This window comes from Lycorma delicatula, chromosome 1 (genome assembly GCF_047948215.1).
Source record: "Lycorma delicatula isolate Av1 chromosome 1, ASM4794821v1, whole genome shotgun sequence".
In the NCBI taxonomy this organism is placed as follows: domain Eukaryota; kingdom Metazoa; phylum Arthropoda; class Insecta; order Hemiptera; family Fulgoridae; genus Lycorma; species Lycorma delicatula.
This window is the reverse complement of record NC_134455.1, coordinates 286,788,059-286,804,882: the sequence shown is the minus strand read 5'-3', so window position 1 is coordinate 286,804,882 and position 16,824 is coordinate 286,788,059. Positions and strand designations below refer to the sequence as shown.

The following is a 16,824-nucleotide window of genomic DNA, read 5'->3' as shown; positions in this document are numbered from 1 at the left end:
CGCCAGAGACCAGCGTCCAGACCCAACAGCTCTTCTCAGAGCTAACGCATAAAAAAACGGCCCTTTTCAGGGCCACCACAAGGTTATGAATTACGTGTCATTGAAGCCATTCGGCAACAACCTCAAAGGAAAGGCACAGTGGCTGTAAAACAAAAATTACTCCAACACAGGATGGATTAGCGAGAAAAAGTAAACATGATGCAAAGTTATCTGTAGTGGACCTAAATCAAAAATTAGCAGCCAGTGGAACAGATTTACATGCAACAGCTGTTAGATGCTGACTTCTTGCAGCTGGGTGAAAATTTCATTGGCCAACTAGAAAGCAGCTTTTAACACCAGCATTGTGCAAAAAAAAGGTTGTTGTGAGTCAAAGCAAATGCTAACTGGACCAAAAGAGACTGAAAAAATGTTATATTTTCTGACGAGTCACATTTTTATGTTCAGGGGCAAAGGGTTCCATATGTTAGAAAAGCATCAGATGAAAGAAAATAGATTAACAACTTAAATCTAACATTAAGTTAAACATCTTCAGAAAAAATGTTCTGGGATTGTTTCACATTTGAAGGTCTTTGTTCAATTACTTCCAGTAGATGTTACGTTGAAAAGTGATGGTTATATCAAGATTCTGAAGGAAAGGATTGTGGCACAACTTAAAAAAAAATCCACAAGGCAACGGAGTGTTCCAACAAGATTTGGCACCCTGCTGCAAAAAAATGTGGAAAATATTTGGGCAACAGTCAAAAAATGACTCTCAAAAATGAACTATACTGCAAAAATTGACTCCATTAGAGCAATATCAATGTGGGTTCATGATTATGAAATCAAAAACAATGTGTAGTACAATTTTTGAATCAATGCCAAATTATGTACGTGAGTGATTAAAAGTAAAGGAGGACATTAATTACTAGATATTCGCAAATTGTACAGATATGATTTTTTTTTAAATAAAATTTCTTTTTATTAAATAACATCTGTATTTGTTTTAATTTGCATGATAGAACCAAATTATCAATTATTAAATTGATAAAAAATGATTCATTAACTTAATAGCTGCTTCTGTAGATTGATAGACTTAACTGAAATTAAACAAACCTATATATTAAATATTAATATTACTATTTAATACTCAGATATATTAATATTAATTATATTAGCTATGATATGATATGTTAATACCACAGATGTATTAAATATTAATTAATATTTTGTTTCAACAACCAGCTGCCCTATTACAATAAGATAATTTTTATGATGATAATGAAGGTTATGAATACAAATGAAGTTTATACGCATCTTTTTTTCAAATAACTTACCCAGTGGAAGAAGCAATCAATATAATGACAAATATATGAAATGATTGAAGTCATCCCAAGTACAGCAGTCAATGTGTCACACCCAGAAATTAATAGAGACTTGGTGGCAGTTAAAAGAATTGGAACAATTGGATCTGATGAAGGAATAGTTTCATCACTTCCCATCCACATTTCATACATAAGTACACCAGCATGTTCAGCCACACGTAAAAGCCAAAATGTCCTTAAGACACATGGGACATTCAAACGCTGCCACTGTGTTTCCAGCAGTGTTGAAAGTCCAAAGTTACTGTAATGGAAATTATAATTAAACAATTAAAAAACTTCTTCATTTAAAGAATGTATACACATGAAATACAAAAAAATGAGATATTTTAACAACATTCTGTATAAAACTACTATTCTGCATAAAAATCAACAACACATAGGTTACTCCATGAATATTAATTTAAGTTAAATTTCAAGCTTAATTTTCATACTTAACATCTTTGGCCAGTTATTTGGAGTCTTGATATTTTGAAATGTTGGAAAAAATATGACCATTACTAATACATTCGCTTCTTCCAAAAAAAAAAAAACTACTGAAACTTTGACATAAAAAAAAAAAATCAACTAATACTCTCACTATCGCTCATAATTTTTTGTCCTACTGCCAATTTATTTGAATAAGTTCATCAAAGTATAATTCTATACTTTATCCTGTAACAAATGCTAAATATTAAAAAAAAAAAAAAGGTTTCATTAACATTACATTTTTGTAATGCAAAGGCCGTTTAAATCCTGATGTTGCAATGTGCAAATTGCAAGTTTTCATAAAATATTATCAATTTTGCATGTACTCATTGTCACTTTGGTATTGGGAGTGCTAGTCAAAGAATTCTGTTAAGTAAATAACAATATGTCAGTCATGGGAAGAAACATACTTAAAAATAAATAAATAAAATAAGCAACTAAGATAAAGTATACTTGGTATGAGTATTCTGCATTCTCAGCATCAATTTTGCCACTTACTAACTGATTTCATTTAGTGTAAATTTTCTGGTAGAAAGTGTAATATGTTTTGGGTGAGAAATTGTAATCCTGAAGGTTCTGAATCCAAATCCCCATTAAGTTTGGCATTTTTCACTGAGTACAGGCATTTCATATTATATTTCCATGCATAACCCTTGAGTTTATGAAGTAAATAAATCATCTAAAAAGGGAGAAAATATTCAAAATTTCAGAAAATATACAAAGAAATGGAAGATTTCACCTTCTGCTCCAACTCGAATCAAAATGAACTCAAGAGACTGCTTTAAAACCAGCTACTTTTCTGAGAAAAGCTAGAAGGACTGGGAAATTCTTTTAAATTAACTTATGAAAATAATGGTAAACAACATAAAAGTTACTAAATTTCACAATAATTTATATGTAAAATGATAAGTGGAAATACATTTCTTAAGAGTAAAAGCAAACAATTGAGATGCACTGTCAGAATAAGTTTGACTTTGCTTATACAGATATTCTGAACTTCCAACTTTTTTAGGCTCAAATATATTCTGGAAAACATTAATCCAAAGATTTTTAGAATTTACCTATTATAATTTTATCACATCATTTTGTACATTATTGTTTATTTTGTACATTTTTCTTATAATAATTTCATTCGGGTTGGATAGATTTTATTTTTCCTTATTACATAAATCTATAAATTTATTAACTGTATTAGTTATGTAATAACATGTTACTTTCTAATTACTACTACTTTAAATAACGGATCAAACTGACTATAATGTGATATTCTTGAGTAAAAATACTGTATTCGTACAATTTTATTTTTTATATTTACTATATCTATTTCAAACTAATATTGTTTAAGTATCTTCAAATAATCTTGTATACAATGGAAGTTAACCAAAAAAAAAAAAATGGCCTCAATCAATCTATGATTGTAGGCAATTTCTCTATTACCATTTTCTTTACCAACCTCCTTTCCTTATTCTTAATTTTTTTCCTTGGATAGATATCATTTAAATCATATCAATTATTACCCTCTGCCTGCTGATATCTTTCCCTAGTGAGTAATATAAACAGCTTCTTCATTTCATAGCATGTTTCAAAAGAATCAAATGAAAACTGCAAATAAATTCCCCTATCTGGTACAGGAGGAATGTTGAAAATGTTAAAGTATGTGTTTGTATCTTGAAATCAAAAATAAGTTTTATATTTTTACAGTTGATTGTTAGTACTTGTAGTTTTAAATATTCATCCATACGGTTATTGAAGATAATTAAAAAATTAAAAATAGCAATAAAAATAATTTAAAAAAAACTTAAAAAGGTTTGAAATAAATTTTAACTATGTTCATATGTACAAAAGAGTAGCTTAAACTTGTTTTAATTATCACCTTACCATAATTATGATACATATCTAAAAACAGAACTGAATAAGGACAAACTGCTTTCTTATAAATATTAAATTTCTTATCTGAATTAACGCTGGTTTATTTAACTGACTTCTTCAAGGTCAATTAATTAACAGCAGGAAATACTACAATTGGTTAAGAAGCAAATAAACCCGCCCAACAAATTTATTACTGAGGACATCAAGTAGGATGAAATTGTATTTAAAAACAGGGTTTGATTTGAATTTATATTACACTTACTTATAACAATCTGTAAATGTACATTTGTAACATTTCATGTAACATGATAACATGGTAACTCAACTTTGAATAGTAGTTTAGAATATTTATAATAATTATAAAGTAAATTGTGTTTTAACTTTTAGATGTAAATAACGTTATTTAATTTTTCTTTTGTTTAAACTACTACAAAAAAAAAAATTCTTATTAAATAACAGAAAAGGTATTTTAATAACAGTAAATAAATAAATAATAAATTGTTAATAAATAAATATGTATCTTCCTCACTTTAAATTGCCAAATTGAAGACAATAAAACACCTAGCATAAACCAATATTACTTATAAGTAACTTTTCATAAGGTACAAAGATCAAAAGGCCTACCTAGCAACAACACGTAAAGCTAAAGTACTTCAATAAACACATAAAAAATTCCTAACATATTCAGAAAAGAAGAGTAATGTGTCACTTTCAACACCACAAAGAAAATCCAAAAGGTCATACAATATATTAACGAAACACACAAAACAATGTACTCAGAAGCTTAGAAGTAAACAAATTAGACTACAGACTGTAATTAGACTGCAAATTAGACTGCATTAAATACTGTATCAAGTAAATTGGATGCATTCAACCACAGACAACAATCTACAAACTGCTCTTCTATTCATTGTTAATAAGTGGTAAACTGATAATTGCAAATTTCAACCTAACAGTAGAATGATTGTATATAAAAATAAAATTCCTGATTTATTTACTGATTAATTATACCTTTTTCTTATATGAATATGTTAAATTCTTTTGCAGAGATCACTGATTTGTTGGAACATTACATATGTGATTAAAACATAATTTAAAAGTTAAAACAAAGAGAGTTATGTTTACCTTTCAGTCACTGGCATAATATTTTTTTAATCAATGACTGAAAGGTAAACATATGTCCTACATTTTAACTTTTTACCTGTTTTTAATTATAGATTTATATTTTCATATGTTGACAAAGCACAGATCTCTATGAAAAAGATTAACATAAAGCAAAGAAGAAAATAAATAAGAAATAAACAAATTGATAATTTTATTTATTTTTTTATAACTTTACTGTACAGATTGTAACACAAAGTTCTCCCGGGAATTTCATAACCTATTCTACTCGTGAAAATAATGGACAAAGTTCATATAAACATGTTTTAAAATGCTTCATTTGTAAGTTATGACTAAAAAAAAATTTCACTTGGATTCAGTTGCCCCGGAGAAATGAGGTTGTACTGAAATATCAAATAAAATAGGTCTTAGAACTGTATTTACAATATGCTTTGAGAAATCTGGGGTGAAAACCAATGAATTGGGGAAAAGGTTTTTTTTATGTTTGACATAAAATAACCTTGTTAAATGGGTAATAACCAAACAAAAATTTTAACAAAACTTGTAGAGAATTTAATTCTGAACAAAATAGTGTAAGGTAAGTTGATAAAACAAAGAAAAGTTAGAAAAATTAAAATTTTATATAGAACAGTACACTAGACCAAAGTGTATTATACATACCTTTCTTTTTCTGCTTTGCCTTTGGTATTACTTCAGAGGATGAATAGGATAATGTCTATGAATATAAATGAAGTGTAGTCGTCTAGTAGAGTCTCAGGTCGGCCATTCCTGAGATGTGTGGTTAATTGAAATCCAACCATCAAATAAGAAATCTAGAATCAAATCTAGAATTCAAATCCACGTAAAACTGCCTTTACTAGGATTTGAATCTTAGAACTCTCAAATTCAAAATCAGCTGATTTCCAATGACGAGTTCATCACTAGACCAACCTGGTGGCTGGTGGCATTTTAAGTACCAGTTTATAATAAATGTTCAAAAATGAGCCTCCCATTTCAACACATTTCTTGGCACGCTTCTGTACTGTAGTTGCTACTTTAGCTCTTCAGGGCTGTCCTTAAGTTGCTTAGTTGCATCTATAATGCAGGAAATTAATTCGTAACGAAATGTATTTTTGATATACATTTATTAGAACTTTTTCCATTATTTTCACAGGAATCGGTTATGAACTTCATGATACAGCTTGTACATAACATCAGAATCAACTTTTGCAAGTTGAGCCAAAGAAAATGGATTTATAATGATATTAACAACAATGCAAACATTTTACACTCATGTAAAAATCATAAAATTTGTCACTACTAAATATGAAATTACAAATAGAACACTAAATTTGTTAAAAATCACACACTAAATGAATGAACACAATGCAAATCAAATATACTGCATTAAGAGTACATTGTAAAGGTTTCCTAACTGCTTTGAGATGACCACCATCAACTACAGCACTACCTTGCAATACCACTGAGGAAAAATTAAATTAGAAGTGGAAGCACATTTCCATTTGCTGTTTTTTTTTTTCACTGAAAATAACCCTTAAGCAGAAAAAGTAAAATAAAAATTCATTAAAAAATATAGTTTTACGTTGGCAAACAGTTTCCTTTACCAATAACAATCTAAGTGATAGAATCCTGTTAGAAAACATCTCCGGTGAAAGTTGAAAGCATTTTTGTAAAGGACGATTAGGTGTAGAACAATTTTTGAATCAAATACATACTATTTAAGGCAACAGTATTAATTTCTTTACATGTATTTGAAATAGCTTTCAATAGCTAATCATAAGACAAACAAAAAAGGATCACACAATAATGTGTGATCAACAAAGAATTAGAATTGGGCAATTAAAATTTACTTAGAACTACATATTTATAGAACTTAGCTGCTAAATAACTTATAAGTAACAAATAAAATCATTTATAATGAAAATAAACTATATTACTACCTGATTACAATTCGTGCATGTACAAATCCTCCATATAACGTTTGCACAATAGGAAATGCGCTACACCAAAGGATGAATTTTACCATTGCAAGAGGAAGGAGCGCAGCAAACACTGGAGCATGATGTAAAATTGTTGTAGGTAGAGGAAGAAGAGCAAGAATTGAAGGTGCCAAGAAGCTTATGGGCAATAATTTTTGAAAAAGGGTGTACCGGGGCCCTTGATGTGTATATGCAAATATATATGCAAGAATACACTGTATGACATAATTTTGTAGTAAAACATAAACACAACCATTAGGATCTGACAACTGTTCAACATTAAGGGATAATATATCTTCCAATACACTGCTTTGAGTCACTGATGCACTTGCTAAAACTGCTTTCATAGTACTAACATTAGCCCAATATGAGAGAAATACAATACCTACTGAAATAATGTACATATATAGTATTATCAGGTGTTTTGTCCATAGCATAAATATGCATGATGCTGCCAAGCAACCTGAAACAAAAAAGCGTAAATAAAAATGTATAACAAAAGTGAAAAATTAAATTTGTTGGCAGAATGTAGTGCTTATGAAAACAAATAAGAAGTTTCTAAAAAAAAATCCAAAATAATTTTTTTTTTAGGGTAAAAAAATGGATGGCATGAGCAGAACTCATGCCATCCTGGAACTTAGAAGTCAAGGAGAAAATTGGCCACTCACTCACATGCGGGCAGTCAATGTGGGGATAATCACATTGTTGGACCGTGTGGGAGTTCCTTATGCGGTTGCTTTGTTCAACCGACATCAGTAGTTTACCTAAGGGAAAAGACTCCAACTGCGCTGCTGTTGGAAGCTAACCGAGAGATATGGCTGGCTACCAGCCCGATTAAGGCTCCAAGCGCTTTAATGGTGGACTGGTACTAGCTGGCATTCAGCGTCCTAGGCGTGGCAGCGAATTGCTGTCTTTGAGATAAATTAATTACTGATAGTCATATATGTTTTAGTAGTTGACGGGGTGTGAATACCCATTTTAGTGATATTTGACAAGGGGGCGGTGGGACACGCAAGTGAGTGGTGTATGGTACCACGCTTATTCCGCTCACGCTTTTAGGTTAGCTCTAGGAGCTAGTTAGGACACTGGTCGCTAAACTGTTTCGTGGCTCAGTAGCTGTTTGTGGCACAGACATTCGGTCTATGCTATAGCGCGACCGAATGGGCGGAGGGGAAGATATGCCAAGCAAACCAACCAAATACTATCAGCCACGCTAGTGGGTGTCACAAACTTAATTTTACTACAACACTATACATAGAGTTAGTGTACAGAAGCAAGTCACAGGATTATTTAGCCCCTTACCACAAAAAAAGGGTATTCTGATGTCATAATGTACAATAATTAAAGTACTAACACGCAGAAAATGAATCATAACTTAGATCTTGATCTAAGTATAATATCTTGATATTATAGTCAATATTTATTTAATAATGGAAGGAAAAACTCACTCTCTAGGTGGTGAATGGAGACTGGTCAACTACACATGCAATTGATTAGATGAAAAGAAATGCAATCGATGGTCAAATATGATAAATCCCTCAACAATTTAAATGACAAAAGGAAGTTGGGATTAAATTAAATTTATTAACGGAACGGAACGCAAGAATGGCGGAAGTTTCAATATTTCTCCCTACAGATCGCAGAGCCTGGGCAATGTACCTTGCTGCTGTATCTTTCTATTATCGGGCGGATTTCATCGGTTATTTAGTGGCGGTTATAAATTTTAAGTTTTATTAATTGTGGTCTCTTCGTGGGACGGTGTGGGATGATGTCTAACTTTTTATAGTTTTAACAAAGTTTAATTGCGAAAATTGTGGTCTCTTCGTGGGACGGTGTGGGGTGATGTCTAGCTTTTTATAGTTTTAACAAAATTTAATTGCGAAAACAGTCGCTCATCGCATTTAACAAAACTCATCGTGTAGCGAAGAGTGACGTTTCTGACGAACCACGGCGCTCCAAATATCGTCCGCAACACGTTATGTTTTGGACGGCTTCTAATTTCTTTTAAAGCGTGGAGTTGAACAAAGCTCCCCATGCCGGGTAAGCATATGTTAGAATTGGCAGGACGTATAGCCGAAAAATGAGCAATTTGGTTGCCAGTGGATATGGGCTGGCACTGTTCAGTACTGGGTATAGTGAGGCCCTGACGGCCTTTGCCCTTTGGGTCACATATTTAACATGTTCTCCTACAGGTAAGCCGTTTGTTCAGACTACTCCCAGGCACTCGACTGTTTTCCCAAAGGGGATTTTCTCTCCTGAGATTTCCAGCTGCCTGGCTGGAGCACGTGTCTTGTAAGTGAACATCACTGCCACCGATTTTTCACCGTTGACCTTGATTCTCCACATATCGAGCCACGGCTCTAATAGATCCAGTTGCTGTTGGAGTCTCTCGATCGCGTAATCTACACTTCCGGGTTCATAATAATATGCCGTGCCGTCTGCGTCCGACTCCTTCCGACAGCAGCATATCGTTGACGTAGGCCGTGTGTACGAAAGCACTGCTCCTTGGAGAACTCCAGCGGCTACGTATCTGGTGGAGGAGATTGTTCCTCCTACGCGTACAACAAATTGTCGGTTTAGTAAATAAGACCGTATCAATCTGACATAGCGACAGGGAATCGTCGTATATGCGAGTTTATACAGCAAGCTGCTATGCCAAACTTTGTCAATGGCTTTAGCCACATCTAGAAAAACGGTTGCAGTTACCGCTTTTCTATTTAGGCCTCCGACATGACTGTCGATTATTTTAACCAGTTGGAGGGTCGTCGAGTGGCCCTCCATGAACCCAAATTGCTCAGGCCGTACACCTTTTCCCAAATGTCGTCTAAGTCTCTCCAGGAAAATCCTTTCGAATAGCTTTGACAACACTGGTAATAAGGAAATTGGCCTGTAATTCTGGGGAAAGAGCAGAATTTTCTAAGGTTTGGGTAGGCAAAACACCTTTGCAATTTTCCAGCAATTTGGAAAATATCCAACGTACAAAATTGACGTGAATATTGTGGTTATGGTCGCTATAAGAGTGGGTGGAACATTCCGGAATGCGCGGGCACCGATCCCGTCAACACCCGAGCTTTGTCGGGGCGTGTGGCTTTGATTGCAGCGGAAACCTCCGCCTCAGTGACTTGGTCTATTTCTAGTCGGGCGTCCTCCACTTGTCTAAATAATCTACGAGGAAGGACTCCACCTCGGTTGTGTACTCTTCGTTCGGGTCGGGAGGGGGGTTTGGAATAAATTGGTTCTCCAGTGTGTCGGCGAAAACCTCCATCCTGTCTGCCTTCGAATATGCCAAAAGGCCTCGTTGCCACACAATCGGGTAGCGGGGCTTCTTTCCTTCTCGTAGTTTTTTGTTTAGCCTGAACACTGAGGAGTGATCGTCTGGACCGAGGCGAGGTATTCGTTCCACGAATCCTCTCCATGTTGTGCCAGCAGCTGTTTCATTCTGTCTGTTTGAATATAAAATGCCCTTTTATCATCGGGGGACAGGGTGATTCGGTATCTCCTCCTCAGTCGGGGCTTTTCTGTTATAGCATCAGAGACGTGAGGTGGGAGATTATTACGGATAGGTCTCGTGGACTTTTCCGTAGAGCTGTTTGACAGAGCCTCGGTCATTGACGATGTGACGCGTTCGACCGTGTCGTCGTATTCCTCCGGGGTGATCAGGAGTTCAGGATGCGCTGGTCTGTAATCCCGTTGGAGAGTTTCATAGAACCTTTTCCAATTCACTGACCTTCGGGGTATACTCGGGGGGTCTCGGCAGCCCCCTACTTGGCCCAACTCCAAAAATACAGGAGAGTGGTCCGAGCTGAGGTCTTCTATCGTTTCAATCATGACCGGAGTTGTTACCGCCTTCGTGATTGCGATGTCGAGTACATGAGGTCTCCATCTGCTCGTTCGATGAACGAAGGTGGGCATCTCGGGGCCTATAACGACTAACCGGCGTGCGCGTGCCCTTTCGTATAGCAATCTGCCATTTGCACTGGTCAGATTGCTTTTCCAAGACTCGTGCTTAGCGTTGAGGTGGCCCATGGGTATCATGGGCCCATCCCAATTTTCTAGTACGGCATCTAGATCTGCGCCGGGTACTGCTGAGTTTGGTTTACTATAAACCGAAATTAGCCGATACACCGTGCCTAGATGTTCCACATGTACACAATTCTGCTCCATTACGTTACTGTGGAGGTCGACCCGCGTGTGTATATGGCGTCTATGGACTAAAATTGCGGTTCCGCCGCTGGCAGGGCGTCCGAGTCGTACTGGCCGATCCGTCCTATACGTAAAGTAATTCCGAATGGTGAGTTGTTTGCGTTCCGACACGTCTCAGACTACAGTAACAAGTCTATTAGTAGATCCTCGGCCAGACGGCATAGTTCTGCCGTCTTGCCTACTACTGAATTGGCGTTCCACTGTAGTAATCTGGGAGTTTGCCTAACCATACCTAGAGAGCAGGTTCATGAGGCACTCTATAATGGATTGAATGCAGTCCTTAAGAGATTTTGCTTGGAGCAGGCGGGGCAATATTGCTAGAATTTCCGGTAGAACATCTTTAATTGTCACTTGTGACAAGAAATCCTTGCCAGAACTCTCCTTCGGGATTACGGTTATATTTTGTTTGCCGCTGGAGGGGCCGGGAGTTGTTAACGTCTTTTTGGTGGGGCTTCTGGGACCTTGGTGTGTTTGCCAGATGTCGTGGGTTTAGCACCCGTCCTCTTTGATTTTGCCGATTGTTCGGCTGCCTTTTTTCCCTGCGGAGCAGGCTTCGTCGCAGGCTTGTTCGGCTTTTTTACCTCCATCTTTCTTGTAACTATTGCCGGTTTAGGCTTTGTTGGTGTGGGGGTAGGCGATTCTCCTTTTTCCAACGTCATCATTGCCGCCTGTAAAACTACCTGCGGCTCGTCCGAAGAGTACTAATACAATTTAAATTAATATTAAGTTATTTAACTATTTTTGACTTCTATGAAAAGTCTGTCGTAGAAAATTTAAAATAAAAAGGTTAAACTAGAAGTAATTTAATATAATATAATAAAATTATTTATTATATTATGTTTAATTTATATAAAGTTCAATTTAATGGCTTAATTAATTAAATTAAATTATAATTAACTTATATGAAGTTAAATTAAATTAATTTAAGAATTAGGAATAAAATTACTTGTAAAAGTTCAATTGTTCAACTTATAGATATAAATAAAATTAGAAAATTTTAAATAAAGGTTTAAAGCTTATCCGGTCGTTGACAATAGCTTTGGCATGCGGTTGAGGGCCTGGGTAGGCGTCCTAACGGGATGTTGCCGAGGTCACATGGTCATGGACTCAGGTAGCCGGAAACGAAGCACAACACCAACACACAAGCACTAGTAACACACACTAACGCAGGAGCACTATTTAACACAACCTTTCACGTTCACTTCTCAACAGACTCCAAATTTATTAAAAATTATTGTGTTGTTTAGTTGACGTAGGTTGAGAACACTTTGCCGGCCTCCGTGACGCGGATGGTAGCGTCTCGGGCTTTCATCCGGAGAAGTCCCGCGTTCGAATCCAGGTCAGGCATGGCATTTTCACACGCTACAAAAACTGTCATTTCATTTCATCCTCCAAAGCAATACATAACGGTGGTCCCGGAGGTTAAAAAAAATAATCAACTAGTTTGGGAAGACTAAATAAGTTAGTTTAAAAGAGTAATGAAAATCAGAAATATCCTCAGGGAAGTGTTAGGATTTCATGATATTTCTCTTCTAACTGAAATTGAAATAAACACTAAATAATGAGTATTAATTAAAGAAAACTCTAAATAAAACTAAAAATATGACATGTAATATGAAAATATATATTTTTTTAAAAACTCCTTTCATGAATCTAAATATTTTTGAATAGCACTAATCAGAAAAAAGAAAATACTGATTAATAAAACTCTTAATAACTGGTGAATAATACTGTTAAAAATACGATATACATAGAGTAATTTAGAAATAAAAATAGCATATGAAAATTACATTCTAAATGATTTTATTTTATAATTAAATCTGCAGCCAGAATAACATAAAATAGAAAATGGATATTACTTATTACAAATTACATAATGGAATTCAACTCTATATGGGTTATAATACTGATTTTCCAACTATGTTTTAGCTGGAGAAAAACACAACAGGTGAAAATCCGGATAAAACATGAGGCAGTGATTAGTATAATTCATTATTGTTAATGTGAACATAAAAAAGAGAAAGAAAAAGATGTGTAGAAAAGGCGTTTTAAAATCGGAGCAAGCAAAAGATAGAGTACTATTATAAAAGAATATATATTCCCAAATCTTTCCTGATAAAATAGTTATTTTACAGGGTGAAGAAGATCTCAAATTCTTGTTACAGAAAATTATGTAATTATGAGCAAAATATAAAATACAAAAATAAAAAACCTGAAATAGAAGGAATGGCTTGTGATAAGGATGTTCAAACTAAAATGTGACATGATGCAACTTATGATTTTCATGAAATAATTTATTATTTATTTAGGGAGGAAGATTACCAGAGATTATAAAACAGTAGTAAGCAACAGTATTACCCAATGCGAAAAAATAGACAGCCCTGATATTAGAAAACTGTTTCAAAAGTATACTGTTGGGAGTTTAAAAATAAATATGGTAAAAAACACTGTTCTTTGAAAGGAAGAAGTGAGATTAATTTCATTGAGGTATAATGGAAAAATTCACTTAAGATAATAATTAAATGGAGTGACAACATTACAAATTAATAAGATCTCAAGAGTAAATGAGAACCACAGTCAATGCAAATAAATAGTAAAAAAAAAAACTACCTTGTTGAGTATTCTACAAGATTTGAGGGTACTAATAAAACTAACTCCTCACATCATTTTGACATCACAGTGTAGGGGCTCACATTGACAATTTTTTTCACTAAGACCTTCAATTTGACCCCTTGAATAGGTCATAATCTAGGGTTCAGGTAGAAGGATATGACAAAACTCTCAGTTTGTCACAGTATTCAATCCAATAAGTCAAACACTAGAGGAACAATAGAAATCCATTATCACTAACAGCATTCTATTGAAAGCTTTCTATCTGAAACTTTCTTTTACATAAATATATTAAATCTTCTTAAATCTGTACTACTGTATAAAGAGGAAGGTTTTTCTTTGCTTGGGATGAACAAAAACACTACCACGCTATTAATCGCAACCAAATTTTGACCCATGTTTCGTGGCATAACTGCGAAGGTATATTTCATCTCAAAAAATCTTGAAAAGCATTAAAAACAGCAATAAAAAACACATTAAAAAGATAATGTCTCATTGCCTCCATATGTAGTATGTTGAATCTCCATTAGGCAATGGATATGTTGTGCTCATGCAACGACGTTTTACGTATTATATTGGCTCTCCACTAGATGGCGGACATGTTGCGCTAAATTCAGTCTACTTAATCAGGAGAGAGTGGGCTGCCGATAATTGCTAATTATTACACATCAGACAATTTTCATTCGTTTCTTTAATGTATGTATAGTAGTTTGGTTAATGCAGTTATATTCGACTTCTCAGGTAATATGATATATTGGTTCTGTGATTGGCGATAAATATTTGATTATTCAAATTTACAAAATTAATAAATAAGTAAATAAAAATACAAATATAAAATATAAATAAAAATTATCTATGCTTAGAAATTAAATATCTGCAAATTAATTGACAACAGACTGCTTCTAGTGGGAGAGAGCATAAATAAAGCTTTGCTTTTAGCATGAAGGGAGCCGTGTGCAGCCGTCTGGCGCACCACCATTGGTCCACTCTCCGCCAATAGCAGCTAAAAAAAAAATGTGTGCACATAAAACAAACAAACCTATGCACCATCATTTTTTTTTATAGAGAATAATTTTGGCGGTATTTGTTCAGTGATAAATATTTGATTATTCAAATTTATTTATCTATTTATTTTGGCGGTATTTATTGAGTTCTTTTACAAAAATCATACCGAAACGGAAGAGATGTAATATTGGTAGAAAATCTACAGATGCGAGACGAATGTCTACATCACGTTTACATGCGACTACAAAAGAGCGTAAGGATCTATTTTACGATGCTATACAATGTAGGAAAGCCACTTTAAAGTTCAGATCTACTTTTGAATATGATCCTCATTTGGATTATATTAATAGTAAAAATTTACAAATTAGGGCAATGATTAAAACATGCAGTCACTGTTTTGCAAAAAAATGGAAGGATGAAGCACCTGGCATGTGTTGTTCTGGTGGGAAAGTTTCACTTCCTGCACTTAATGAGCTACCAGAACCAATCAACAGTTTAGTTTCAGGATCTCATCCTTTGTTAAAACATTTTCTCGATAATGTTGGAAAATACAACACTTTATTTTAGAAGACTTCCTTTGGTGCTAGACGGGGTGCAGTAGACGGGAATTTATGCCTATGTTAAAATTTCAAGGTCAAGTTTACCATCACATAGGAAGTTTATTGTCAGCATCTGGTGTTGATCACCAATTTTTACAAATTTATTTCCTTTCTGATGCTGACCAAACGTCTCCGTCCTACTATTGTTCCAAACTTGAAGGAACTAATAACAACACTCCAGAAAATTCTGCTGGAACAAAATAATTTGATCAGAGAGTTTAAATGCAATATTGACAACACACCTTTGGGTGACGCGGGAGATTTTAAATTAATAATTCATGCTGATAGTGTTCCTGTTAATCAGCATTAGGGGTCCCTATAATGCTCTAACTACTAATGAAGTTGCTGTTTTATGGTTAATGAAGCTAAAGAACCTAGAAATATAATCTTTCGTTGTCGTGACAGTCAAATGCAACGTGTGTTTGAGCTTCACTGATCTTATGATCCTTTACAATATTCCCTTCTGTTTTTGTAAGGTGAAGATGGTTATTATCTAACTATTCCGCTAAATAATAATGAACAAAATAAAACAGTTCCTGCATGCAATTTTATGCTTATCAACTTATGGTTCGAGATAATACTGACAATTTTTTACATTATTACAGAAACTTATTTAATTAATATTGTGTTGACATGATGACCACAAATATCACTGGAAGATTAGCCTTTATTCGTAATAATCAAACAAAAATATGTGCTGATGATTACATTCATCTTCGAGATACTGTGCAACAAGACACCAATGTTAATGCTAACAATATGAGTCAAAGTGTCATACTTCCCTCAACTTTCAATGGTTTACCACGGCATATGCACGAGAAATCTCAAGATGCTATGATATGCGTGCATAAACACGGGCGTCCATGTTTATTTATAACGTTTACGTGCAATCCTGAATGGCCAGAAATAAAAAGCGAACTATCGTCAAAGATAAAAAACGACCTATCATTAGTCAAAAATCTACTGATAGACACGATATTATATCCAGTTTTCCATTTGAAAATGAAAAAACTCCTAGACTTTATTAACAAAAAAGAAATGTTTGGTTCGGTCTACTGTTATGTACTACGTGTTGAGTGGCAAAAATGAGGCTTACCTCATTGTTACATATTGGTATTGTTAGTAACTAAAATACGACCTGACGAAACTGATCTTATCATATCTGCTGAACTCCTTGATAAAAATGTTTTGACCCAGTATTATCTGACACTGTTTGTAAACATATGTGTCACAGACCATGTAGTGATATAAATATGACATTACTATTGCGTGATAAATGGAAAATATTCATAAAAGTATCCTGGAATGTACATTTGCAACACTGAAACGCCAGATGACGGTTACACTACTTATCGCAGGAGAAGTCCAGAGGATGGAGGTCATACGACAACTTTAAACATGGAAGGTAACATAACTGATGTTGATAATAAATGGATTGTCCCACATTGTCCACTATTGTCACGTTGCTTTAATGCCCACATAAATATTAAATTTTCCAAATCCGTGCAAGCAATTCGATATATCTGCAAATATATTAATATATTACATTCTACAAATATATAAGCAACGTTTTCGGTTGAAAATCAAAGAGATGAATCAAATCAGTACATT

At 34.3% G+C, this 16,824-nt stretch overlaps 1 protein-coding gene across 1 annotated transcript in view; it reads right to left on the bottom strand.

Moving 5' to 3' along the window:
* The window catches only part of Trc8 (TRC8 ring finger protein), a 117,494-nt gene that overhangs the window by 54,739 nt on the left and 45,931 nt on the right, over positions 1 to 16,824 (bottom strand). The window contains exons 2-3 of the mRNA XM_075378909.1: positions 6,758 to 7,259; positions 1,314 to 1,602 (exon numbers count right to left, since the gene is read on the bottom strand). Of these exons, the coding sequence (XP_075235024.1) occupies positions 1,314 to 1,602; positions 6,758 to 7,259 (791 nt within the window). The remainder of the gene's footprint in view (positions 1 to 1,313; positions 1,603 to 6,757; positions 7,260 to 16,824) is intronic.